At 45.8% G+C, this 24,559-nt stretch overlaps 2 protein-coding genes and 1 pseudogene across 9 annotated transcripts in view; 2 read left to right on the top strand and 1 right to left on the bottom strand.

Annotated features, from left to right (window-relative positions):
- The first annotated feature begins 2,861 nt into the window (after positions 1 to 2,861).
- On the top strand, positions 2,862 to 4,126 carry LOC115319502. The gene has a single exon (XM_042287456.1). The coding sequence runs from the start codon at positions 2,903 to 2,905 to the stop codon at positions 4,124 to 4,126; it is 1,224 nt and encodes a 407-aa protein (XP_042143390.1). The 5' UTR covers positions 2,862 to 2,902.
- Positions 4,127 to 6,424: 2,298 nt separating this feature from the next.
- Positions 6,425 to 7,528, top strand: LOC120837371 (annotated as a pseudogene).
- A 6,801-nt stretch (positions 7,529 to 14,329) lies between these two features.
- LOC8029848 (poly(U)-binding-splicing factor half pint) overlaps positions 14,330 to 24,559 on the bottom strand; it is a 45,194-nt gene continuing 34,964 nt past the window's right edge. For all 8 annotated transcript variants that reach the window (XM_029982323.4, XM_042287329.1, XM_040504115.2 and 5 more), the window contains 2 exons: positions 24,015 to 24,204; positions 14,330 to 14,518 (listed from right to left, as the gene is read on the bottom strand). In XM_029982323.4, coding sequence (XP_029838183.2) covers positions 14,409 to 14,518; positions 24,015 to 24,204 — 300 coding nt within the window. In that variant the 3' untranslated portion in view covers positions 14,330 to 14,408. The remainder of the gene's footprint in view (positions 14,519 to 24,014; positions 24,205 to 24,559) is intronic.

The following is a 24,559-nucleotide window of genomic DNA, read 5'->3' as shown; positions in this document are numbered from 1 at the left end:
GGTGGAGGAAAGGAAGGGGTCGAGTAGAGCACTATATAGCTCCTTCGGAGCAGAGTAGCGCAATCTAGAACGCCGCCTCTCGGCGACTAGCGGCGAACGCCCGAAGGTTCCAACTGTGGTCAGAAATGCATGGAGAACGTGAGAAAATCGCTGTTTCTTCAGTATTGTGGGGTTGCACGGAATGGCAATTATTTTTCACATAATAATGGAACATTTTAGAATAATTTGTGCTAAGTTTTGTGCCCCGCAAGGACGTGACTTTTTTTAAAAAATTGCCTGAGCGGCATCATGCAGCAGACGACACGGCGACGTCACACCATTCACGTGACCCGCTCCGGCCAACCCGAAAAGCCCATCTCCGCTGCGAGCAAAAATCGTCTGCTTCAAACGCCATTGCCTTGGAAATTGCCTTCTCAAAATTTGCACACGCATCCGATATTATTAAAACTTTGATAAATGGTTTAGTGCTTTACTAACTTCACGACAGACTAGTTTTGAAAAGTGTGAACTCGCCGTTCATTTTTTAATCAGCCGTGTTGTGTCGATCTCCATGTATTCTCCCATAGGGCGGGCCGCCTCCTGGAACCCTGAGCACCACGTGACTCGCGCCGAGCCGCTCTGTCGGCCATGTTGTCGGCAAAACACGGAGTTCAAAGGATTGCGCTACTCTGCTCCGTAGGAGCTATATAGTGCTCTAGGGTCGAGTAGGGACGCAGTGGAGGGTTGCAGGGTATTATAAAGGAAAGCGAAAATGTGAGTGGGGTGGGGGTGGTTGCCCTGGCGACCGCACGCTCCTCCAGGAGGGGCACGTCGGTGAGACGGCGCTCCGTGGCCGCGTGGACCAGCCTTGGATCGGAGTTCACAACAGCCGTGATCCCCCGCATTGTGCGGGCTGGCGTCCGGAAACCTAAAGAGGTCACGAACGGCATACTGCAGCCTAGAGGATACGCGCGTCGGAGGGAGTGCGAGCGATGGTTGCCGCGGGCCGAGTGGGATGCATATGTCGGGGAATGGGAGCCACAATGACTGGCACGCGCGGCGCAAATGCCTCACATTTTGACAAAATGTAGCAGGATGTAGCAGGGTAAGTGGTTTGGCGCAAATGGCGCAGCAATCGCATCACGATCTTAACCGAAATCAATTAAAAGCAACATATTGGAGATGATAAGAAAAAAAAAAGAATGATAAAAGCAGTGCAGTGAGCCTTCTCTGATGTGGAGAACAAGCAATCGCGGTATTTGCAGTGACGCTCCAAAACTGCGGTGATGGAAGTGGCAGCATTTGACCTTTTGTAGCAGGCGAAATATTGGTTTGGAGCAGTCACTGGACGCTTTTGGAGCAGATGCTAGCGCATCATTTGAAAATTAAAAAAAGTGATTGCATCGCTAAATGAGTTCATCTTCGATAATGATTGAGGGTCCCTCTTTAAGACTGGAGCATATTACTTAACTTTTGTAATAAGGATAGATAGTGCGCAAAAGGAACACAGCGCCTTGTTTTTCCAACTACGGCGTGAAAGTAATGTCCATGTACAATAGGTACTAAAATAATGGATGAAAAGTGAATCATAGCGCTACACTTCACTTGGGATAAAGCTTCTCTGCCCTCCCACTTTTACACCCGATTGTTTATTTAGCCTTTAAATATAATTTCTGTAAATTGCCAGCAAAAACCAACACATATGTCTATCAATAAAAATGCATCCCCAAATTTTATGGACCGACCAAACGCTAATATTATAAACTGCAAAAACAACCAGCCCCAAATGTGAAAACCAGCACTTTCTTTAGCAGCGTTGGAACCAGAGTGTAGTCATAGTTCGCCCCTCTTTCGATCGACAGCTGCACGGAGCTACCTTGACCACCATATTTAATCAAATGTGGTCTGGGTTTTGATCTTTCTCGGCGCAGCTTTTTCAAATGAGTAATCAACCTACAATGAACACCAATGAAGCTAGGCCCGTTATAGTACTGAGCATGATTTCTGAGCCTATCGCGCTAACCCGTGTCAGCCGCTGCTCCTAGCACTCCGATGTTAAAGGGACACTGACAGGGTATTTATGCTCGCCGAGGTTTTTAGTTGTACGTGTCATATGAGAGCTCAACTACCCAGAACAGAATTTGCGGCTCGAAATTCGGTTTCTTTCCGCCCGAAAACCGCCGATCAAGAACTGGCCGGTTCGAGTCTCGCTCACTCTCTTTTCCGCGGTCACGGGCCGTTTTCTAAGGTATCGATGCGACCACCAAATTTAATCAAAGTCGTGGGTCACTGAAAGCACACACTCAATATTAAAAACAGAAAAAGATATGAAATCCATTTTTTGTGGCTTCTAAAAAGCTGCAAATACGTTGATTGAAAAAAAAAAAACGTTCCACAGACAACCGGAAGCATTCTGTGCGTGCGTCGTTTCGCGTATCGTGGGACTCGCAGGGACGGCGATGGCAGCGGACGACGGGCGTGGGACCTCTATTTCAGAACTGTCGTTCGCGGTACCGGCGAATTTTGTCTGCCTTTAAAAGAGAAATTTGGGACTGGTCAAAAGAATTGGTATTCATCCCGTACGACACGCCCGACCACCAAGCCGATTTGCACGAAGACGTCGCCGAGCCGTCGCTCCCTTCTTGTGGCTGAAGACATCGCTCGCGCAAACGTCAAGCGCGACGTGTCTACTTCGAGTAGAATATGCACGCGTACGATTTCTTTACTAGGTGAGAATGTCGCCAATGCGTGGTGCATCCCGACTTCGACCCGGGAGTGCTTTTGCTAGAGGAAAATCGGCAGCAAACTTTCCAACTTACAGTTTATCGGCTGAATTATTACTAAGGAAAAAGATACCCCTCTTTCGGTATGCCCCAGTAGCTGGAGAAAGAAGAAGACGCCGTTCGAAACGGTCGTGTTTTCAATGCTCTCCAGTGAAAACGCACCGGCCACAGGCCGGGGAACTGCTGAGGCTTCGGCCAGTACCACCGAAATGACGACCGAAGAGTACCGGACCGTACTTCCCCGTCTACCGACAGGTAATTTGAGTCTTAATTCTGTCTTTCTACACGGAGATCTCGCCGCGCGGCCATACCGAGCAACAGACTTCCGAGACGCTTTGCGGGACGTGGTTGACAGCCAGGATATCATCGGAATCGGCCAATTCCAGATGAGTCACGTCTGGATGGTGACCTGTGCAAGCGCTTTGGCCAAGGCCAAACTTGTGACCAAAGCAGAGCTCCGCGTAAAGGGGCGCCGATGCCTAATCATCGACCCGGACACCAGAGACGTCAAACTGAAACTTCTTTGGCTACCAGTTCACATGGACAACCAGCGTATCGAAGAAGCACTGGCGCCTTTTGGCACGGTCCGTTCGATTGTTAGAGAAAAATGGCGCTGCGCCGGAATGGAGCAGATGGAGACGCTAAACAAAGAAGTGACGTTGACCCTTCACGAGGGAATGAACGCGAGCCAGATACCGCACCAGCTCACAGTGTTCGGCTGTCGAAGCTTGGTGCTCGTGCCTGGCCGCCCTCCACTGTGTCTACGATGCTACCGAATCGGTCACATTCGTCGCGAGTGTAGGACCCCAAGATGCGGTGAATGCCGACGTTATGGTCATGCAACAAGTGAGTGCGTCACCACCTATGCGGACAAGCTCCGACAAGCAAGAAGCCCAGCTGAAGATGTCGTTTTAGAACACCTAATGGACATAAGCGAAGTGGTCGATGCAACAGGAGAAGTCACCCCTTCCAGCACCACTTCAGGGGTACAGCTGACGGCCCCACTGCACCCACCACCTGACGTCAACCCTGAGTCGGCGACGATCACCACTGAATCTGAAAAGCCTGAATCGCTTTTGCAAGACAGCGAATTCCCTCCTTTAAGTACGACGTCAACGGATGCTTCACAGTTTTCATTACATCGACGAGAGCGCTCGACCACGTCCAGTGGAACATCTGTCAAACGACCCGCCCCAACATCGGAAAAATCGTCTCAGTCGTCTACCACGGATGTCGCGATCGGCCACAACAGCGACGAGAGAGGCGACGCAAAACGCAGGCCAGCTGAGGTGTGTGAGAACCATTACAGTAAGGCCACACGGCCTGCTGACGTAGTGAAGGACGGTGATGAACTACCCCCTTAGCTAACACCTCCCTGGCATTTCCTCCCCTGAGCTTCGCAACCATCAACGTCAGAGGACTGTGTTCGCGTGCACGTCAGTCCCAACTGTATAGGGTCCTCTCAAAGGAACAGATTGACTTTGTTGCCGTCCAGGAGACAAAGATATCGTCCGACGAGGACACAGCTCGTGCATTGGACCCTTTCCTCTCAAGTTATGAGGTATGTGTGAGCCACGCGGATGGCTTGTCGGGAGGGTGCCTTTTATTCTTAAAGAAGAGACTAGAATACTCGTCATTTTCACATGCTGTGGATGATAAGGGCAGGTTTATATGCTGTGATTTTTTCTTAAATGGTATCTCCTGGCGTTTAATTTGCATTTATGCCTACAATGATGTTCGACAAAGACGTTTGTTTTTTGAAAATCTCACCCCTTTTCTTGACACCGACAGGCAAGTTGTTCTGTTTGGTGATTTCAATTGTGTCTGTAATATCAGTGATAGATCAGTGCCTCCTACAAGACCTGACAGCAGTGCTGACATACTAAACAACCTCACATACGACTTCCACCTATTTGATGTCGGTGCTTCTCAGGTTACTGCTAGTCGATTCACACACATTGATGCTTCATGTAACGCGAGGCTTGACCGAGTTTACGTTTCAAGCCAACTTTTTTCGCATGTGGCTACTTATGAAGTAAAACCCATGTCCTTTTCTGATCATTGCCTTGTAAAGGTTCGTATTGGGGCAGACGTACGTCATAAGTCACGTCCAAAATGGGAATTATGGAAATTGAACACAAGGCTTCTTGGCACTGATGATTTTCAAAAACGTGTTCGTGAATGTTTTAACAATATGTCAACGAATGAAAAATTCGGCATTTTCGCCCAATGGGACTCATTTAAACAAGAGGTCAAAAATGAAGCGATTGAATTTGCTTGTATTGCGTCTTTTCACGCAAAGAAAGACGAAACTGCCCTTTTGCGAAACCTAAATAGCCTTCACGAATTGGAATGTGAAAAATCTGGTGAGTTTCAGGAAGAAATCATTCTTATCAAAAGTCAGCTGCAGCGCTATGAGCAAAATCGCTATAATGGTGCACTGGTACGTTCTAGGTGTAAGCGTTTCTTGTCATCTGAGACACCCTCGCGGCGTGCCATTGATGATGAAAGACGCCATGGGCTTTCCAAAAAAATCAAACTTTTGGACTGCAACGGAACCCTCTCAACCAACGATGTTGATATAATGCGCACATTCGAATCCCACTACAAAAACCTATTCCAGAAAACGCCATCTTCCAACAGTCAAATGACAGACACTTTAGTTTCCATGTTGCCTAAAGTAAGTGAGATTCAACGCGAACTACTCAGTGGACCAGTAACGCTGGAGGACATTCAGAGTGCGATAGATGAGTTGCCTAACTCTAAAACGCCAGGACCGGATGGACTCCCAGCTGAGTTTTACAAGGAGCATAAGGAACTACTGTGCCCTTTCTTACACAAAGTATTTCTTGAAGCTTACGATAGTGAACGCTTACCACCATCTTTTTATAGCAGCCATACAGTATTAATCCCCAAAAGTAAGGATGCAGATAAACTTATACACGTAGAAGGATATCGCCCTATTACTCTCTGCAATGTGGACTATAAGATATTCGCTAAGATTCTGACAAAACGGCTTCAGTTCGTCGCTTCTAGTGTTGTTGGCGACCATCAGACATGTGGAATTAGGGGGCGAAGCATACAGACCAATATACACGTCGCACGTTCGGTCATAGAGAGCTGTACTCGGCATAACAACCAGGTCGCCATAGTCCAAGTAGACTTGGCGAAAGCCTTTGACCGCGTATCTCATAACTTCCTTTTCGCCATTCTTAGACACATAAACCCAGGACCAACGTTGTTGAAAGGAATCGAACTATTCTACCGAAGCTGTGCTACCCGTCTCATTGTTAATGGTTCACTCTCGACTCCTATAAATTTAGAATCGTCTGTTAAACAAGGGTGTCCCTTATCCCCTCTTTTGTTTGCTCTTTACTTGGAACCTCTTTGTTTGAGCGTACTTTCCAACCCTACAGTGGACGGTTATCATTTTTATTCCGCGGAAGTAAAAGTGTTAGCCTATGCTGACGATATAGCGTTTTTCTGCGCTGATAAGAAAAGTGTCGATAATGTCTTTACCTTAACCCAGACATTTTGTGAAGCATCGGGAGCGTTGGTAAATAACTCAAAATGCGTTGGCTTCTGGTGCGGCCAGTGGGCCACAACACCTTCGAAGTATGCTGGTATTTCGTGGAGCTGTGTAGCTCCTCAGTATTTAGGAGTACCGTTGAACTGCATTCGAAACAGTGGCCATTACTGGTCTGAGCGTGCGGCAAAGATCAAACGTCAAGCCAATTTAATGAAATCAAATCGGTGGTCAATCTTTGGACGCGCAAAAGCATGTAACATTTTCCTTGTAGCGAAACTCTGGTACGTGCTCCAGGTGATTTGCTGTGCGAGAGGCCAATTTAAAAAAATTCCATAGAGTTTTTGCGACTTTTGTCTGGGATTCCACTTGGGAACCCATGCAACGAGACAACCTTTTTCGCTCCATTGATACAGGGGGACTTGGGCTGATTCATCTATTTTTAAAACAGGTGGTTGTTCGTTTTATGTTCTTCCGAACTGTATCCCATCATTTCCTGCGCACTTACGTGCAGACAGAACTTTCAGAAGCTTTACCATACTTGGTAGTCTCATCTGTGCCTGTAGGCACATTGCGTCCTTTCGGTTTCCTTGGAGAGGTAGTTAGCGCGATTGAATTTTTGAAAACCCGGTTTTCTCTGGAGTATTTATTTAAAGTTCCCCGAAAAACAATTTATGCTGATCTGATAGACGTTGTTTTTCCTGTACCTTTGTATCGAAGCGTATTTGGTAACGGTTCGGAACAAGATGTTTTTAAACGTGTGAAGAAAATGCGAGTGTCACCTTCTGCAAAAACCTTTTTCTTTAAACTTCACACTTCCACGCTACCTGTTAAGCCTTGGCTTCAAGAAAAAGGCATTTTCGTTCCGTGGTCAGTGAACTGCCGCCTTTGTAACCAACCGGAAACTATAGAACATTGTTTTATTTTCTGCACTGATGCTTACCTATTCTGGGATGTGTTACAAAGAACTGTGAAAAAAGATTTAAATATAAGTGCCTACACAATCCGTTTTCTACCTTTAAACCCGAATGACAGCTTCCCTTATGATCTGTTTACACTGATGGGTTTGCATAGTCTCTGGAAAACGAGAATGATTGACAGAAATGCTGATGCTCCCCGGACAACAAAGTCGAATTTTATAGAAACTGTATCACATGTACGAAATGTATTTGACCATCTCGGTGAACGCCCAGACTGGTATGCTCTCTTAAATCGATGCATTCATCTTCCGGATTTTTAGACGTATTATTCAATACAGAATACTTTGTTGAGTTGTGAAACCGCACTCGAACCTATGAGGGGAACTAAACCCCCACGATGGTGTGAATTTAGATGAACGAAATGTATGTCGACGCCTGTACATGACACCTAACGCCAACCTTGGTGTACCGTGATTTCAAGTGCCTTGTGTTTTCTGACCAAATACCATGTAATAAAAAAAAAAAAAAAAAAAATGCTTCAGTAGCTCAGTGGGAAAGACGTCCCCTTCGCACCCGGTAGAGCCGGGTTCGATCCCCCGTGAAACTTTTTTTTTTTTTCTAAATATTTTTTGATGTCTACATTTCTTTTCTTTTTTTTTTTTACAATTATTACTGAAGAAACAAAAAAAAAATAAGAAACAAATGTTGTGGACGACACGTCGCTGAATTAGATGGTATGGGATATCCTTTTTGACACCTGCGAACTCAATGTAATCACTTTCCACAAAATACAAGGAGCATATAAATCAGGTAGCGTCCGCTTTCCGAGGTGCCCGTAAATGGTTTACAGGAATTGCAGCCAGCCATTGGTCCCGATCCCGTTGATCTTTCGGAAACTCTGTCTCACAATGCCACTTCTGTTTCGGACGCGGGACATGTGAGCCAGCTTTTCACGCAACATCTTGGGTGTATTCTTTTCGGAGCCGATCGAAATTCACCACGGGCACTCACTACTCATCTCCAACTCCTCAATGTACAAAACAACTCATCTTGGAGTAGAGAACAACGAGCGGAACATTCATAACTGCAAAAGAATCTTCCGGCGAGCAGTTCCCAAACACCACATGTCGTCTGCTACCGGGAAGGAGAAAAAAAAAAAAAACACGGTCGGGTGTAGCCACGTGACTTCCGCCACTCACTCTCTTCTCTCCACTTCTCCGACCTCCGTCGGGTTTCGGTTTCGAGCAGTTGCGCCTTTTGACTTTATTAAAAAAATACGCTACTCTGTTGCAAAATATTAATTGGGTAGACCTCCGACACCATAATGAAGCGCCTGGCAAAAAATTTAAAAAAAAATTTGGGGGGTGTCAGTGTCCCTTTAAGCGGCTAATTGCTCGACGCGCGCGTGCTGGTGAGAGGCGGCACGGAGGCATGCGTCATACATGATAAATTGATCAAGTGATTTCATCAGGAGTGCAAGAAGCTGGTTCTGTCTTATCACATGAGCCGCCATCCTACTATTTTGCAATGTTTTTTTCACGACGTTTAGCTCCTGACATCGCAAACATCGTCCGGAAATTTAGACGATGTCGGCGATCAACCACGCCAACCCGGTGCGGTTGGCGAGAAATCTCAATCAGACTTAAGTAACGCGCTACAAGTAATGGATTACTTGTAATCGATTACATTTTACTGAATTTTTGTAACGCTTCACTTACTTCCTTTAAAGGGATACTGAACCAAAATTTGGATTTCGCAAAGTAAGGCTGCAGAAGTGTTGAACGCGACGCTACGAACTCCAAAACATCACTCGTACAGCGATATCTCAAACGGATGGCCGTACTTTTGCAAAAGAAGGGCGCGATCAAGCGAGTTCTTTGACGTAACCGTCCTCCGGGAGAATTTGAGAATGAGGAGAAGCGGCCTCGCTTCTCTCCTCCTCGCTTCGGTTCACCAGCTTGACGGGACGAAGGGAGGAGGAGAGAGAATGGGAATCGTGACGTGGCTCGTCTCGTCGGCCGGGTTCAATCGCGCACTTCTTTTCCAAAAAATACGGCGATCCGTTAGATGTATCGCCGTATGAGTGGTATTTTTTGGTTTTGCAGCTTCCCGCCTATCCGCCCGGCCTCGTTTAGTGAGCTCGAAATTTCGGTTCAGTATCCCTTTAATATCCCTTTAAAGGGATGCTGAACCGAAATTTCGATCTTTGTAATTGAATTGCTTTTTTGCCTGAACTCGATTACAAAATTACCCATTACAATTTTTTTATTTACTTATTTATTTTATTTTATTATTATTTTTGGGGGGGGGGGGGGGGGGGGGGGGCGTGCAGGAGTTATTCAGCTCTAAGCAACGGTCTTCTTTTTTTCTTTTTCGAACCCACTGAAGACGGGATTTCGAGGATTAGTAGGCCACTTGACTATGCTTCTTTTTCCTTTGTACATTTTTTTTTTGGTAGAAAAGGTGATTTTATCCAGCCTCCTGTGAATAACGTATTTAAACAGCGCTCTTTTTTTTTTCACGAGAGGGATTGCGTGTATTTAAATATTTAAACAACACAATGTCATGTTAGCGCGAACAATTTCTAGTTTCTAATGAATCGAGGCATTTTTCCGAATAAAATTGTTTTGTCCTTCCTAATCCACCGTTTACTGCAAAATAACTATACCTGAAACGGCTCATAATTTAGAGCAGTGTTTGGGTAATTAGACTGGATGACTCGATGTCAACTAAGCGTATATCTAGCTTTATTTGAAAAAAAATAATAATCGTGTGTATAAAAAATTCCTCGAAATAAATGTGATTATTAGAACGGTTCCCCCGTAAAGCAGTCAATTGAACCCAATTTGTTGTTTTTCCCCATTTTTAACAACAAAAAAAAGCGACCAAAAATCTTTTTTTTTTATTTTTTATTTGTGAGGTTGAAAAAGAATATCAGTCATACCTTGCACCCAGCGTTTTCGATGTTCTCTGAAGCGTTCTGCTGCGGTGCAGAGTCTTTCTTCAAACTCGGAGCTCTCCAAAACCGTCTCCTCATATCTTGAAAACTCCAAGTAGAAGAACAATAATGTGTCAAAAAATTGCTGGACAGGCCACTACTGCAGGCAGAATTTCAAATGGCTCGATAAGTTGGCGAACTGTAGATGCTACGGCTCCCGCGACCCAATAAGAGCGCCGGAGCGAGGCACGTGACATAACGTGACGGGAGCGTCCGTGTTGACCATGGAATGGTCACGTGCCTTACCCCGACGGTTTTATTGGGTCGCGGGGGTCGCAGCCTCCACAGTTCGCCAAGTTTATTTTTGCTGCTCACATTTGCTTTTTTCCATCTTATCAACCCAACTGGAGAAACCACAAAGCGCAACATATGCAGAAGCAAGCTGATGCCAGGTGCCTCTCTGGTTAGCAACGAAGGGTGGTCTTTCCAATTTAATAAAATACAGGAATCGGAGCAAATGTTTTTTTTTTCTTTTTGTAGCGACGGAATTCGGGTAGCAGGGAAAGACAGGATGGGTCAGGGGGGGGAAGCTTCAGCTAGTCGATTTGAAAGTTGGGTCCCCGCGAGAGCCGTCTGATAGTTGGTTCAGAAACCGTAGATAGGAAGGAGAGGGCGTTCGAGTGGGCGAGCACCACAGGCTTTCCTCCGCAGTGGCACCCGCTGCTCCGTTCAGACGAAGAGACACGCTTTCAAGATGCCTGCACTTTGTTCCATCTTCGCCCGCAGTCAGTGAAAGCATCGACACGATCGCCCCCGTCCCCAGCTGGCTCGATCAGCTTCCGCTCACCCATAAGCCGACAGTGCGGTGGAAGCTACGAGTATGGTGCCTGGAGCGCGTCTCCGACTGGTGCATTTAGCGTCCTATGCCGCCCATACATCAAAAGTGGTCCCAAAGTGGCAACAAATGACCTCACACAAACCGGAGTGTCATGCTGTTGCATGTCGCGATCCTGGCGGTTGGGCGCAGAAATGCTGGCGAAAAGCACGAGCGTCACACTGGAGAGCGCCCTGCAGCAGAACAGGCCACATCCAATCTAGACGTTTTTTGCGCGACACAAGGGACAATCACAAGCGAGTAGACACAGACAAGCGCAAAAGCGTGAAAGTGCAGTTTTTATCCGGGTTGCTGGTTTGATAATGACTATCGTGGAATGTGTCTTGATAGGTGACTTTTCTGTTTTTTTCTGTTTCTTCTGTGTAGCGTGCTGCGCATGCTCGTTCGTGGTCGATCGAGCACGAATAAACTAGTTGAAAGTTTGCGCTTGTCCGTGTCTACTCGCTTGTGATTGTCCCTTGTGTCGCGCAAAAAACCTCTACACTGCATCATGAACCAACTAGGCCAACAAGTTTTAAAAGGCCACATCCAGCACCGCTGCTGGGACACCACCAGGATCGGCGACAGCATGACACTTCTACGACGTCATCGGGCGGAAATCGAGGGACCTCTTTTTTTGGACGCGGTAAACACACCAGTCGGAACTCATTGGACCTGCCATACAGGGTTTGGTCACATGATCGTGCTCCCGCCCATACCCACGCGCAGAGATGGGTTGGTGATGAAAGGGAGGCGGTTGATTGGTCCGGCAGGGTGAACGGGTTGCAGTGCGCGCTGCCCTCAAAACAACATGAAAAGCCAGTGGTCTAGAATGCCCCCCCTTTTGGATCTGCGCCGTGGAGAAAGGAAGGGGGGGGGGGGAACATGTGATAGGAAAGCAAAATACTAAGTCACTAAAACCGTGCATACAGCCAAAGCTGCAGGGGAATCTGTATCCCGACCTGTTCAAAAGGAGGGAAAGGAGGAACGGGTGAATTTCAGCCTTTCTCTCCCATTCCCCCTTTCCCTCCTCTTGCACAGGTTGGCATACGCTTTGGCTGTTAACCGTCCTTGGCTCATTGACAGAAGAGATCATAGGCGTAGACTTCGGGGATAGGGTGACCACCTGTCCCGTGACTCGCGGGACTGTCCCGCATTGAGGGCTCGTGTCCCGCGTCCCGCAAGAAATTCTCAAATCTTCAAAATGTCCCGCATTTCATGCTGTAGTAAATTTTGCTCTGCAACTCATGGCGCTGCCGAACAACGGGGGACGGGGAAGCGCGGATGTCGCTGGTGATCATGTGAATCGCAATGGTGCACCGTTTTCTATCCAAGCATTGTGGGAAACAACCGTCGTTCTTGCAGATGACGCGCATGCTCCGTTGTGCCTCTCCCCTCGGCAAAATATTTTAAGAAGAATTGCTCACCAAAAGTTTCAATATAAAATATTGTAATTATTTTGAAATCACTGTGTCAACACGAAAGGGTTGCTTGGATTTTTGTTTTAGTGAAGGCAGCCACACAAGGCAAAGAGCCTACAACTCGCAACGGTCGAAAATGAATATGATGTTAAACATTTGTGTAGGACCATGTTGATAAAAGTAAGCGTTGACAGGAAGCAATAACCCAAAAAAAGATTTACTATTTCTTATTTCCATTTGATGCATCGAGTTCTGCTACAGTCGATTTTTATATTTTCAACTTCGACACATTAATAACACATTTGGCATAAAAGATATATCTCTGGGAGTGAAAATTAATTGCGCTTAATGGGCGCAATACAATTAGCAGGTCTACAAACAGCAGAGGATATTAAATGTGTTAACAGAGCCTGGGTTTGTGGTGCGTTTGTTAATAAATTTCCTCGACCCCCCCCCCCCCCCCCCCCCCCCCAATTCGGGGAGGGGGGGCATCGGGGCTCGTGCTTCCCCTGGTAAGATCCGGGGGGGGGGGGGGGGGGGGGGGCTTCTCTTGGGCCCGGGCCATGATCCTTACCGAGACGCTGCTTACGTGCCATGCAACGAGCTTCTAGTAGTGGCATGTAAACAAAATAACGCTCACTGACAAAATACATGCAAAATACACGGGAAATGGAATCCGAGCGTGCTTTCGTTAGCTTCAATCTCCAGCTTTGGCGAAAAGGTAACTCCCCCCCACCGGAGAAGTTCTCAGCATGCTGCCCTGCCCCCCCCCCCCCCCTCCCGGGAAATTGGCAAGTCTACGCCGCTGGTAGAGATGGCTTACGTCCGAGCGCAGCGGATGCTACGAGCCATCAAAACCAATCCAAGGCCGCGTGAGTGTCACTTGACCCTGTAGAGAGGGGGCACAGCGACGCGCGGAAAGCGTATCACGGGCTACGTCCACAGAGCGGGATTGGCTGGGATAGCTCGTAGCGTCCGCTGCGTCCGGACGTAAGGTTTACTCAACAAAATTTGCTTTGCTTTTGTCTACTTGGGATTTTCGTGTCTTTGTGTGTTGTCAACATAATTAAACTGTTAATTTGGTAATTCCATACTGATTTTATTTACTTCCGATATTACTTCTGTTTGTCTGATAATCCATTTTTTTTTTTCAATTTTTGTGTTGCATGATGCCTCTAAGTAACAACTGAACTGAAATACAATTATTATTCCCGTAGTCGGTGACAGGTTAAAGGGACACTGACAGAGTATTTATGCTCGCCGGTGTTTTTAGTTGTATGTGACATATGAGAGCCCAACTACCCAGAACAGAATTTTCGGCTCGAAATTCGGTTTCTTTCCGCCCGAAAACCGCCGATCGGGAACTGGCCGTTGTAGACCTTTCCACAACTCGGTGGTGCACAGTGGGTGTAGTGTATGAAATTACACCGAGTTGTGGAAAGGTCTACATCGGCCAGAAGGGACGCTGCATTAGTGATTGAGCATGGGAGCACGCACTATCGGCAAAACATAAATATGCCTCGCTTTAGCCAATTCATAGCAACACCTGTGGCTGTGTTCCGCGACTTCAGCAGATAGGGATTCTGGGGGGAAGCAGTGAAACCGTTGCTCGTGAACAGTAACACGTCAATTGTGCTTTACGGAAATGAATTTGTTTTTGCATGATTGGATACCAACAATTGATAGCTGCATGCGTTGCCGCTTTGCATATACATATACTATGCTTTGTTTTTTCCCACGTAAAAATCATTGAAAGGTAGTGCTCATCCTGCTTACTTCGTGTTCCTATCTTTTTTGTGCTCATACTTTACTAAATAATTATTCCAAAACCTGCAGGCTAGAAGACCTAGAAAAAAAAGAAAAAAAGGAAGGCATTGAACATGGCAGATTTGAGTGACACTTGTCACTTGTCTCCTTATTTATTTGAAAATGCATATATACAAGAATATGTACACTCTCTACAGCAATTATCCAGACAGGTCGTTTGCTTCGTACAGTGTCTGGTCGTAAAGCTCGGCCTTGACGAGCCTCCCGCCAAAAAAGCGTCCATTCAGAGCGTCCCTTGCGCCGGCCGATTCTGCAAGTACAGGTGAGATGCTTTGTTAGACCTCAGGCACTAGCCATCCCAAGTAGCATGCGGTGGGCAACTTGGGAAGCCCACGGGACCCACCCAACGCCCATACTGGTCCCACAGGGTGTGCCGCATGGGCAAACACATTCCAGCGCGGCGCATTAGAGGGCCACTCACAACCCCAACATAAATGCTTTTTTTAATGCGATAGCAGTTAGTGGGACACTACGCAAGTTTTGCACCATGATGTGGACCATTTTCGGAACTCCGTCCAAAGATTCCACACTGATGTCATGCCGATCGACACGACTCTCACGTCACGCCACGCGTCACGTCACCTGTTACCTGGCGTCAGCTGACACCATGACGCGACACTCTCATGTCAAGGCACATTGCACAGTGACGCCAAGCGACTTAAGACATCAGATGACACCTTGAGTTGCGTGATGTCACGTGATATTCAGACGTTACGTGACACCATGATGGCACAAAGAAAGAAACATGACGCCGATAACGAAAACAATCAAAAGAAAGTGTTTTCGCTAATTACTTTAGAAAGGTTCTCGGACGATAAAACCAATAAAGCTAGGTGGGTGTTAAGCCAGTGAAACCACGGGTGTGAAATCAGGTGGAGCTACGGTGATTGAGAATTGAGTGCACGATTTTGGAAGTGTTCTTCAGTGACTACAAGGCGGTGTTAGTTTGTGTCCAATAACATAGCATAAGACGTTTAGGCAGCCGCACCAACGACAGGGAATGGTTTATAGATGCACACACAGTTTCGTCGTTCCCTGTATTTGGAAATTGGGTGTATGATTTTCAAACTGTTCTTCAATTACCACAAAGCAGTCCTAGTTTGTGTCCAATAAACTTGTTAAGAGGTTCACGAAATGCACTCCACTTAATACACCCTCATTGGTTCCAAAGCGCAATGGAATTTTCGTCCGGTGTGCTACTCAGTTTAATATTTACCGTTCATTTGGTCCATCTGCTCCGAAATGACACCTTATGCGACTCCGACATCATACCTCAGCTGTTGCAGTGTTTCACCTAACGGGTTGTGTAAGTGACCCAACTTTTTTACGGTCTCAAACACTTTAAAAGCATGGGATATAACAAAAAAAAAAAAAAAAAAGTAGGCTTAAAGGGGCACAGAAACAAAAATTTAAGGGCTCATTTTATTGCTTAGGTATATACCACGCTGCATCAGCCCCTGAGCAACATCAATCTCTCGTTTGTAATTGTGAGAAAAGTAATTTTAAAAACAAATACGTAAAATGATTTCCCACTTGCACCTGGTAATTGGGGGGCCGAAGCTTTGTTGGGGGATCGTGACGTGTTGTTCCTCCCGCAGTGGTGCCACCCTCGGCAGTACACCATACCCATATAGATACCCTAGCCGTGAACGCAATGATGCAATTGCGCTGCTTCGCGCGGCGCACAATTGTTTTGGTACCGCCGAGTTGTTTCTGCATTTATTCATTAGGTTTGCATGCAGGATGCCGTGCTATTGCGCAGCAGAGGGCTGCGGCAACGGTGTGCTGAACTGCGAGATGCCAACCCATGGGTTTCTGAACAACGAGGAATTCCGAAGCGTGTGGATCCATCTCGTGCGTCCGCCATCGATCGGGTGCCAGTGAAAACCGATCGCCTGTACGGTGAACATTTTCGCGATGAAGACTATGAAAGACGACCCACTGTCCTCGGGAGTCTGGGACTTCCTACCAAGAATATTCGGTTGATACCAGGGGTTGTGCCGCCGATTATTTTTTTCAAAGAAAAGCAGAAGAGCTCAGCTAACTGCACAAAAAGTGAAGCAAACTGTAAGCATGCTGTTAATAAAACACCTAATAGCGCATACCTCCAAGTTGGCCAATCATTATTAAATGCAATGCATTTCTTGGCGACCCCGACCCTCTTTAGATTTTGTCGGGCAGACGGTTGATCTGTCGGCTGGTTCGTACAGTTCTAGCCCCAATCACCTATCTGTCACCATGTGGGAGAGTGACTACTCGTCCTCGCTGACTTCCTCAGAGTCCTCGTGGTAGTTGAAATCCTCGTCCTCTCAACTACTCTGAAGAAGTAATTTTAATTAAATTTCTTAATTATTTTTTCAGCTTTAGGCACTATTCGTGCACCCAAAAAATTGAAAAGCAACTTAAAAAAAAAAAAAAAGTTCTGAACGAAGAGAGAAAAAAAAATGCATTAAGTGATTAGTGGAGGGATACATCTTGAAGACCACAAACCTTTTGAATGGAAGCATACAAAAGCTTAAGCGCGAGCCCTCGAACGTAAAATAATACTGTAGTTTTAAAAACAAAAAGTAGGAAATTGAAACAAAAGGAAAGAACTCAATCTTTCTTTTGCTCCTGAGACCATTACAATAAGGGGGCTCGTGGTAAGGCTCTGTTGAGAATGCTTGCGGCATCGGTCTTGTGTCTTGTAGAGGCCAGAGATAAAACCACCCTTCTGCAGATGCTACTTTATCTCAAAGGGGCACTGCAACGAAATTCTAGCACCTATTTCACTGTCTAAATGTCAACCACGTACTGGCCACACCACAGAGACGTCAATTTTTGCTTGAAAACACACCAAAACATTATTTAAATCAAATAAACAAAATGTTACGTCAAACTACCCATAAAAGCAGCACCGCTCCGCAGAATTACGGCGGCACGCTGCGTGTGCATGAGCACTGCTGAACTTGGCTGAACCGGATTTTCCTCCACGCCTATTTAACTCCTGTTGGGAGCGAAGAGCAAGCATCTCAAATGGCCAGGTTGTAACAAGTTGACTCCACCAAGTGGCAAAGCTCACGACCACGCCAGCCACCCTGTAGCCGTGCCTGTGAAGTTGAACACGACACCTCAAATGCACTGGAGGCTCCAGACCTCTCTAGACGCATCGCACATTCCAATGTGCTGCTCTTTCAACACTCGCTGGAATTGGCCGTTTAGAACGAAAAATACAGCCATTTGTTTAAAATACCAACGTCCGATTGCCATTAACAGATTTCGTTAATCCTGTTTAACTCATTTATGAATGTGAAAGGTATATTTAAATTTTAATTTCAGTATACCTTAAGCCTGCATGTTCTGACAGTGCCAGGGCTTCTTGAAAAGACGTCGTATAGAGGAAACAAGCTGCTCGTCCCTTTGTGGACACAGGTTGCAAACTACCGTAAAATCCCGAGAAATGCCCCACCTCCGAAAAATAGCCACTCCTATTTTTAGCTTGATTTGCTGTATTTTTTAAACACCGAAAGATAGCCCACTTTTCGTAATAGTAGTGTTGGGATCAATGATGGCCTCGGCGTAAATGCGGCTAGTTAGCTATGGCGGCATGTAAGCGAACGTTGCTAACTTGGAAATACTGTCCTCTTGCTTAATTGCCCCTTGCCGCCATAACAAGCTTGGAATGGACAAATTACCTAAAACTAGTATTTTTGTTTTCAAATTTTCTACATTGTCGACAGAAAGTTAGCCCACTCTATACTTTCACCCAAATTTGCTCTTGATTTTAGGTGGGCTATCTCTCGGGATATTTTGGTAGTCAGGAATTCTGGATGCAAAGATTGACACAATAAAGCTAGCAAGGCATTTCTGACTGTGTAACAGAACCATAGATTCTAAGAGGCTCTAGCAGAGCTGGGCGCTATACCTTAGACATACAAAACTTGAAAGTATAAAACAGAGGGGACGAGGACGGGAACAGGACATCTTTCACTATGAAAGATGTCCTGTTCCCGTCCTCGTCCTCTCTGTTTTATACTTTCAAGTTTTGTATATATTAACCAACACGCTCGTTTTTAATTGCATACCTTAGAGCGGGTTGTACTCCCGGATACTACGAACAGACTCCACATTCTCTTCACTTGTCAGGATGTACTGTTCAAAAGAGGATTAATTGAATGCAGGATGAGTTAAAAAAATATCTTAATATATCGCCTACCCTTCAAGAATAGAAATTCTGAAGAACTGGGGACACCACCTGATGCACGCATGTATGCGCAAAATAAGAAAGTTGCACAAGAGCCTGCTTCTTGTGACTTGGCCCGATGCCAAAGTATTTGCCAACGTGAAAGCATCGCTCAGAAAGCATCACTCTTCATCGCTTCTTTTGCCTGCTCGCTTGCTCGTGGTGCCATGGTTGGTTTTTCTAATTTCTGGTTGCTTCTTTATTTTTACTTCATTTAGTTTTGAATCTACAGATCAGCAAGGCTGACCTAACGAAGGGAACATCGCAGTTTGGGAAACATGCTTCCACGGAACAAGCATTCTCGCTGTACGCCGAGCGGTGGTATTCATCGCATGTCTGCAAGCAACGGACTTCGCGAGAGTAAAACATTCTTTCAAAAAGGCAGGTGGCCGAATTTCGAAGATTCTCGAAGATTAGCCCACCCGCCTTTTTTCCCCAATAATCTCCCATAAAAAGGTGGACGTTTCTTCAGGATATTATGGTAGTAATGTAATCTCATTACAAAATAAAAGAAATTTGGCCAGTTCTGGAAACAGCCGGTCAAAAAACTGCATGTCTCCCACCCCCCAAACCAGGCTCCTCCTTTAGGGTGATGTAGTAGGCGTAGGTAGTTTTCCAAATTCAGAGACGTTGCCAGTTGCATGTCTGCAATTATTAATTACATTCATGAAATATGTTTTCCAAGATGACTGTAAATCAGGGTGTAAGATATGTAAAAATAGGCAGGTGAAGAAACGACCGCCGACTGAGCGACTTGATTGTGTCCCCGCCACGGGGAAGTTTGAGGCACTCCACATAGATGGTGCCATGCAGATAAAAAAACAACAAAAAAAAACAACAAAATATCCTCATTACTTTTGCAGGCAATGCAATTCACTGGTAATTTATTTAAAAAAATGTGCATGAACCGCGCAAGTTTAACTGAGCAAACTAATAATACATTTAATATATAAGTTCTGTTTTTCCCGAAATTTTACATTACAAGATAAAATAATTGAGGAAGCGCGCAGCGTGACAAAATGAGGGCAAGCTGGGAAGTCAGCCGAGGCGTGTCGTGAATGCATCGACGGCGTCGATTCCACTCCGCCTGCAGATGTGTTCGGCGATCTAGCTTATAAGTTTACGCTGTTCACGTGCAAGCAAGGTAATGTATAGATCGACGTGATTTGAAGCCAGCGGTACGCCGTCGCACTACACTGCAATCACACGGTGCCCACCCAGCACGACAGTCACCCGAACTCAACATCGCCCGCGTTAAATATCACTGCTTTTTCTTCCTTCGGGCCATAATGCAGTTCAAAACACAACAGTAGCGGCCCATACCTCAAGAATCTTGGCCGTCCCCAGGCGCCAAAACACGGTGAGAAATGCCAATTTCGTCCTCCAAATTTGTCTGCTCCAAATGCATTCAGGAACGAAACAAATAAAACGAAAAGCAAAGAGCACATCAGAATTTCGCAGACGACTTCAGATTGCCAGTCGCTCATGCGGTTTGGAAAATGCATCAAAGTTAATAGAAGTGTTGATAAATTAATCGAGTGGTATTTTTTTCACAAGGATTTAGTAAATTCTACTTTAAATTAAGGAATGTCGCCGACCCTGTGCCTTCTCTCACAGAGTTCCAGACAAACCCGAGTCCATCGCCTTTCGTATGCCACTGCGCCGTCTACCGCAAGGCGGAGGCGCCTGCGCAGCGGAAGCCGCCAGGAGGACACAATATGGTGGCACCGCTGCGGCAGGTCTCGGTGGTCGTTTCCCTGCCTGCCCATCTTACACTCTGCTGCAAATGTATTACGCTGCCGACTTTGGAATGTAAAAACTCCGAGCCCGGAAGTGTTGGTGACAAGGCACTGGCCGTCTCCTGTTTTTCTTTTCGTTGTTATTCTCAATGTGGCGGCGCTTGCCGCCCGCGTCAAGGGCCTCGAGGGGGATGGGGAAGATTGGGAAGTCTACAAAAGCTCAGATAAGTTTTTTACAATTTTTTTTATACTGGATAAGCTTTTGAACTTCAAAGCCCGACGGGCAAAATGAAATTCTTCCTGGCAGAAGACGTGTCTCCTCTGTTTCCCCCTCCAATTTTCTTCTCACTTCTTTACGTCCTTCTCGCATGCTAAGCACATAGATGGCTTCTAACCCCCCAAACCTGAACAGAGATAAGTCACATTAGCAGGAGATGAGCACCGAAAGCGGCAGTAGCTATCGCTTGACTCGGATTCGTGGATCACTCTTCGACCTATCCTGTGACGGGTTCACGAGTTTCTTTTTGGAAAGGACCATCCTCCTTTCATTCCTCAGCTGACAGTACAGTGGAAGCTATGTGCTCTTCGGACGAGCCCTATGTCTATCTCTAAGCACGTGATTACGCTTCCGCCCATACACACGCGCAGGGAGCAGGGTCAGGTGATGAAAGGGAGGCAGTTGATTGGTCTGCCGAGCGCGTAACTCCCACAGCACTGTCAACTCAAAGGTCAACAAAGATATTTCTTCTTCTTTTTCTTTTTTTTTATAGAACTTGCAGCATTGAGCTGCTAGGTGTGTATTCTTATATATATACATTTCTTTTATTACGTACCAAGCTAAGTTTTGGCAGCACGGTGTATGTTCGAGAGCGCAGATCGAGAGCACCAGCAAAGGACGATGACTCACATATAGTGATGCAAAACTATCAGTAGTCCTATCGATACTATCAATAGTGGAAGCCAAATTTAACTATAGATAGTGAAAAAAACAATCGAGTAGTGCTATCGATAGTGGACTATAAAAAAACTATCGATACTACTATCGATAGTATAGAGTCAAACCTCTATTTAACGAACCCCGATCTTACAAATTTCCCGATCTAACGAATAAATCGTGTTTCCCCCGAGGTTTCCCATAGGGCTTAATGCTTATATGAACTCGAAATAACAAAGTAAATGAACCCTCAAACCCGATTTAACAGTATTTACGAAAAAAATATATGCACAAAGAAGGTTATTCCACATTTATTTCGCTCAGAATAGATTAAAGCTTGTCGTTCGAGTGCCAGTGGTAGAATCGAGGTACCGGAGGTACCCTACAAAATGAAACTGCACGGAACACGAATTCTCCGCATGGCTTTGAATCGACTTGCCTACACTAGATGGCGCTAGCGGCGGCGGTTGCTTTGTGCCGCGTGCGACAGATGGCACTGATAGTCTCAGTCTCTTCGTTGTTTGTTAGGACTGTTGTTTTCTTTCGTTGCTCGTCTCTTCCCGCGACCGGTTCTCTCTGCGTACGATATCTGTTCCACTACACTCTGCATTGCTTAGAGATGGAGCCCCCCACAAAGAAAAGAAAAGTGCTGACCCTTGAAGAGAAAGCAGATATCATTCGTGCTGTCACGAGCCGACAGAAGAAACGTGAAGTTGTTGCAGAGCACGGCTTCCCAGCCAGCACGCTCTCAACAATTTTGAAATCGAAGGACGCCGCCATTAGCGGCACAAGCGCCACAACGTTGAGTGCCACTTCGTCTGGGCATCCGTCCAAGAAGAAAAACATGAAGACCACCCCGCACGAAAAATTGGAAGAAGAGCTCTTCACCTGGTTTATGGATAGGCGAGCCAAAAACGTTCCGCTCACCGGTGACGTGGTGCAGCAGAAAGTGTGCGGTTTCGTGCGTTTGCTTGGATACGACAAGTTCAAGACAAGCCGCAGTTGGCGGTCGTGGTTTCAAGAACGCTATAGCATTGTAAGAAAAGTGTTGAGTGGGCAGTCAGCCAGTGTTAACAAAGTCGGAGCCGATGACTGGTTGTCAGAGAATGTGCCGGACATTCTTGGAAGTTATGCTATTGACCTGCTGAGGCGGTTTGCTAGAGCTCACAAGGAAACGGAGGACGCATTGAACGCGTCCTCCATACCGCACCGTAGTAACCTGTTCTGTGAGCCTTGGCCTTTCATTAGCATCATGTTGATACCTTTTTCAATTTAGTAAACCAATGAACAAACATTTCCTCAAAAACCCTGGCAGAAAAAATAGGTGGCTGGCTTCTGGAGTCGTTCCAATTAAATCCCTGCTTATTCACCCGGTCTATGCAAAACATGCGAGACTCCCTCGCGACCAAAGTCTTAAATCTAGTAAGTAGGTGGCACTTCAGAGTCTAAAAAAATGAGGTATAGACCTGCTATAAATTACTACCGTTTGTATGTTTATTTTGCAGACCCAAATGTGCATAATGTGTGAAGCGCTTCTCAGCCAGAGATTTTAAATTTGGAAACAATTCTTAGTAGAAACTGGATAGAACAGATGAATCAATCGCTTGAATTGCCAGGCCATGTCCGACAATTTAGGAATTTATGAAAATTTATGCTTTTTTTCGAGCAGAATTCGCGATGTTACAAACTTATCTGCCACGCATTCGATGCGGAAGGAGCTAAACGTCAGTTGTTGACAAGCATTTGCTCACATCAGCAACTGTCGAGTGACACTTGGATAGAAGTGTCGTATTGGCAAGCTCAATGTAGCTAAAACAAGTGTGCGGCGCTTTGCAACACGTAATAGATAAAAGTGTTGGCATCAGCAAGCTCAATGTAGCTAAAACAAGTGTGCGGCGCTTTGCAACACGTAATAGATAAAAGTGTTGGCATCAGCAAGCTCAATGTAGCTAAAACAAGTGTGCGCACATTTGCAGCTAAGAAGACAGCACGTCACTTACTATGGTGAATGCGAAACTTTTTTCTATAGCAGCCTCCCCAGATCCGAAAAAACAAGAATCAGAGAGGCTGTGAACAGCCCCGAGGCACGCCATGCAAGCTGGAATGCAAAGCTCCAGGCTTGTTTTTAAACATTTTAGCGTTTTTTTTTTTTTTTTTTTTTTTCATATATATATAAAAAGCAACTTTGAGGTGCTGTTATTCATTAGAAAGATCCCTCACAAAAATGTCATACACGTTTCCTTAATAAATAAACAGTTTTTAATTGGCATAGATGAGAAGTAACATAGCCACTCCGTGCTTTGACATGGCGCGTCGTCTGCTCGCATCCTACCAGCCCCGTCACAGGAGGGCGCCTGCGAGGTGGCGCCACCAAAACATCTCGTCGCCAATAAAAAAAAAATCTTGTTAATTCGATCTTGAAATATAAAATTTGCTTACTTCGACCTAGCGAGAAACGGTGGTGGGCAAATTACAAGCACGATTGGCCGTGCGTGACGCACAAGAACAGGCTTTTTTTTTTCTCCCCGAATTAAGTGGCGGGCAAGTTACAAACGCAATCAGCCATGCCCGATTGCGCTTACCTTTTGCATATGGTTTCAGTATCTTAGTCTCCTCATGGTTCCAATTTGCCAGAGAACGGCGCAGAGCCAAACGAAGTCGTCCGAATTTTAACAGAAGCTACAGCATATTTCGATGACAGGCAACACAGATCGAATTGGAATGTGCCAGCTAAGGTGAATATTTCGAAAGTTAATTAGTGGATTTTAGGTAGTGGGACAAATGTTTAGAAGAATTTCAGAAATCTGCTCCCGTTCCAGATCACAGCGCTGGAGAACACAAGGAGGCCCACCTTGTGCTTTGGAGAACTCGACGAAGATCTTCACAATGATCTCGGCGTTCTCCTCCTCGGACTGCCGCTCCTGGTAGATGATGACCCGCTTGACCATGCCGAAGCGGCCACACTCGTCCGTCACCTCCGACTCCAGCTCGTCGTCCAGGTCCTCCACGCCCACCATGTTGCGGAGCACCACCACGCACGACTAGAAACAAGTCTACTTGTCACGAGCATACTCAAAGGGACCACCATTTCACAACTATTGCTGGACAACGATCAGGGTGAGCCCTTCTCATGCAAAAAGCACAAAGCAAATGACCAATTTCTTCTCGACCTTCCTTCGAAAGCGGACAATTGGCTGCATGAGATGTCCTTTGAATAACTTGAGAAACCAAGATTAATTATTTTGACTTAAAACGAAAAAAACACACAAGAGGACGAAACAGACGCGAAAGCTGTGTCGTCTGTTTCGTCCTCTTGTGTGTTTCTTTCGTTTTAAGTCAATGTAGATCACCAACGCGCTCAAGTCTTTAATTAATTATTTCTTTTTTGAAGTCAAA

The sequence above is a fragment of the Ixodes scapularis genome, unplaced genomic scaffold (genome assembly GCF_016920785.2).
Source record: "Ixodes scapularis isolate PalLabHiFi unplaced genomic scaffold, ASM1692078v2 PGA_scaffold9__187_contigs__length_104089568, whole genome shotgun sequence".
Taxonomy (NCBI): Eukaryota; Metazoa; Arthropoda; class Arachnida; order Ixodida; family Ixodidae; genus Ixodes; species Ixodes scapularis.
Note: the sequence above shows the minus strand (reverse complement) of the source record. Positions and strands in the feature narration are given on the sequence as shown.